Source organism: Cibotium barometz, chromosome 7 (assembly GCF_041138505.1).
Source record: "Cibotium barometz isolate CiBa-2024 chromosome 7, ASM4113850v1, whole genome shotgun sequence".
NCBI lineage: Eukaryota > Viridiplantae > Streptophyta > Polypodiopsida > Cyatheales > Cibotiaceae > Cibotium > Cibotium barometz.
The window spans coordinates 46960630-46963903 of NC_141052.1; the positions used below are offsets into that span (position 1 = coordinate 46960630).

The 3274-nt window shown below is 39.5% G+C and overlaps 1 protein-coding gene across 1 annotated transcript; it reads right to left on the reverse strand.

Moving 5' to 3' along the window:
• Window positions 1–224: 224 nt before the first annotated feature.
• LOC147637096 (uncharacterized) lies at window positions 225–1907 on the reverse strand. Its single transcript, XM_086801002.1, has 3 exons — window positions 1466–1907; window positions 1056–1358; window positions 225–311 (listed from the first exon to the last, which is right to left on the reverse strand). The coding sequence occupies exons 1-3, from the start codon at window positions 1793–1795 to the stop codon at window positions 225–227; spliced, it is 720 nt and encodes a 239-aa protein (XP_086657128.1). The 5' UTR covers window positions 1796–1907.
• Window positions 1908–3274: the final 1367 nt, after the last annotated feature.

Consider the following 3274-nt stretch of genomic DNA (forward strand, 5'->3'; position numbering starts at 1 on the left):
GGTACATTCCAAGGAGATGGATAAGTCAACACAATTTCCAGTGTCACTAATAGGAATGATAACCCATGGACATGGACAAGGGCACTACGGACATTTTTCTATAAGCTTATGGCCATCTGATCCAAATTTTACAATAGGTTCTCTTGCCTTGTGTCTAAGAAACCTTGAGAGATGTGACAAACATGAGTATGGAGATCTTTCCAATGATAGTATGTCTAGATCTACTAGAACATTGCTAAATGCTTTAAACAAAAGAAAAGATCTTGATCATCATTACCCACATGAGGGTGGATACATGGGTGCTTGTTCAGCTGCATTGAATGATGTTGGTATAGCAACAGAAATGTTAAACACAAATCCTAGTTCAAAATTCAAGAAGTTTCTAGAGAATTCGATGTTGCAATTGGACAATTGTACATCAAATAACAAGAATCAGTATTTGTTTGTCTATCTATCATTGTTAGTTTCCACTACAAGACAATGCTGCCATACACGCGTTTCATACACGCGATAAATTACGAACGCGTGTATGGTCGCGCCTGTATTTGAATAGAATCGGGCGCGTGTATTTTTGCATTTAAGTTCGCGTGTATGTTTGCATTAATCAACGCGTGTATAAACGCGTCTACATACACGCAGTAATACACGCACCTATACACGATAATATTCACGGGATAATACTCGCTATTATACACGGATAAATACACGCTACTATACACGGATTAATACACGCATGGCAGAGAAAAACTGAAAAAAAAACTGAATTCCTTTACAAAATTAAAAACTATTTTCCTTAAACTATCTCATAGTACATTACAGTATACATCATTACACAATCCCACTACATGCATTTACAACAATGAAATATATTCAAAAATAAATCATGCATATGAGATGATGGAAATGTTATCAATTTAGAACATACAGTGACGGATTGGTTAGGGTTCGATCTCATCTTCAATAAGATCCATCCTTGCCAAACGATCAACATCAATATCCATTTGATCAATTGGTAAGGCTACGATTAAATTTATTCCACTATCGATATTCTGTACTCCATTGATAATGGTATCGATGTCCTGATCATCCTCATCAACATCACCATCATCCTCAATGGTAGGGTCATTCTCATGATCATGAGAAATGGCATGCTCATCCTCATTATCATGATCATCTCTTATTTCTTGATCATCGATCACAACATCTTCAATGGCATGTTCGACATCATCTTCATTGCGGCTTGTTACATCCTCCATATGATCCATATCAGTGAATGTATTATACATCACTTTGGAACGTGGTGCAATAGGGATGACGTACCACCATTTGATGTCATGCACCATTGGTAGATAGATAACCTACTCAAATACACACTGTACAGTAATTAATTAGCATATCAAAAGTCAAGGGGTATGCGAGCTTCGATATATATGTACATGAAACACATTAGTAAAAAAATGCATACCTGCTCACATTGTTGTGGCAATACGAGCCTATCTTTCTTTGTTTGCAAGAACTTTGTAGAGTCAATAGTTACATATCCACTTGCATGGCGTTTTATCGTTGCATCAGGCCCTTTTTCCACCACGTTCATTTGCCATTTGACATCCAAAACATACACAAAGAAGCGACGAAAGTCAAGCCTAAATATGTCTTGGATTATGCCACAATAATCATCCATTTTTCCATTAGCTCCCTCAAAGCTACTAATGACACCGCAATCTTGTGTATTTCTCTTTTCATCAATTCTTTGTGTTCGAAAATGCTTGCCTTCACACCATATAGCATTGAACATAGTGCACTGGACCAAAATAGAAGCAATATTTGTGTAAGCAATGTGAATAAATATTAAAAGCAAATCACTTACAACTAATGCAAAACATTAGTTCTATGTACCTTTGACATGCATCCTCGTGCATACTCCCATTCTTCCGCCGTGATATGCAGCCCCTCGTCGCTCTCTGCTCTCTCCATTTCCTCATGCAACCAATCAACATGGATATCATTCGGAAGTGTTGCTAGATGCTTAGGGTACGCCTTCCGAGAGCCATGTTGCCTCCGAAAGAGAGCTCTTTCTGCTTGCCTGTTTGTCTTTGCATCCTCATATCTTGTAACCCATCTGCTCATCACATCACTATTAAGGATACAAGTGAAATTGAGATCATCAATCAATGTTCTGTCAATTACTTTACTCTGTCCTTTTCCTTGAGGCACAATAGAGGTCATCCTCAAGTCCTCTTCATTGCTCCATAGTCGTGGCAAAGAGCTGTCCACCTGACCAAGAAATTCTGAAATATATACAAGAGACTCTTGTATCAACCAACCCTCGGCCATGCTTCCTTCAGGCCTTGCACTTTGCCTCACAAAGTCTTTTAAGGTCTTCATGAAGCGCTCTAGGAAGAACATCCAGCGTGCATGCACAGTACCACATAAAGCAATTTCGTCCACTAAATGCACAATGAGATGTAGTTGACTTGTGAGAATGGTTCGCGGAAAAGTCTCCTCTACCAAACAAACCACCTCCACTGCCATAACACGCGCATCATCCAACGTGGCTGGATCAATTGCTTTGGAACTAACATATCTGAAAAATAAATAAATAGTACGTTACACCTCATGCACGTTCATTTTGCAAGGTATAATGAAGGGTGATCTGATCATGGGTTTTACATACCTCACAAGCTCGCCCATCTTATAAATACATTTTTTCAAACTCTTATTTGCACAATGGTCGATGCTAGTAGGTAGTATGAACTGCGCACATAAGAGCACATTTACGGTTTATGGCATTACAAAATTTAATTTCAACGTATGTACAAGACTTGAAAAACACTTACTTGAAGCATCTTGTGCCAATCGTGGGACTTCAACCCATATAGTTGCTCAACGCCTCTTTTCTTAGTGGTTGTAAAGGCTCCCTTCAATGATCTCATGCATCCAGTGGGAGTACGCAAAGTGGTGATGGCCTGCTTTACCTGCTTCTCCTCTTTCTTTGATATAATCCATGGTGCAGGCGGAAGACGAACGTGCCCACCCACCTCTCGTGGCCAAGCTTGACGCATACGTCCTGCGACCCGCAAGTCCTCACGTACGCTAACATTGTCTCGTTTACCAATAATATGTTCCCAAATACCAGATCCCAAATTCTTGAAGATGTGCATGGGATCAAGAAGATGGTTGATCTTAAGATGGGTCCAATATGGCAGCCGAAAAAAAATGGAGTACCTACACAAGGGATTGCTCTATGTGACCTTTAATCCAATTAGAGACTACA

Excerpts from the sequence above, each read along its gene's own strand:
- LOC147637096 (XM_086801002.1), bottom strand. The coding sequence starts at position 1,795 with ATGTTCAATGCTATATGGTGTGAAGGCAAGCATTTTCGAACACAAAGA. Across the intron at positions 1,359-1,465 it reads TGCCACAACAATGTGAGCAG|GTTATCTATCTACCAATGGT; the intron begins GTATGCATTTTT and ends GTATTTGAGTAG. Across the intron at positions 312-1,055 it reads TCGATACCATTATCAATGGA|CTGAACAAGCACCCATGTAT; the intron begins GTACAGAATATC and ends CATTCAATGCAG.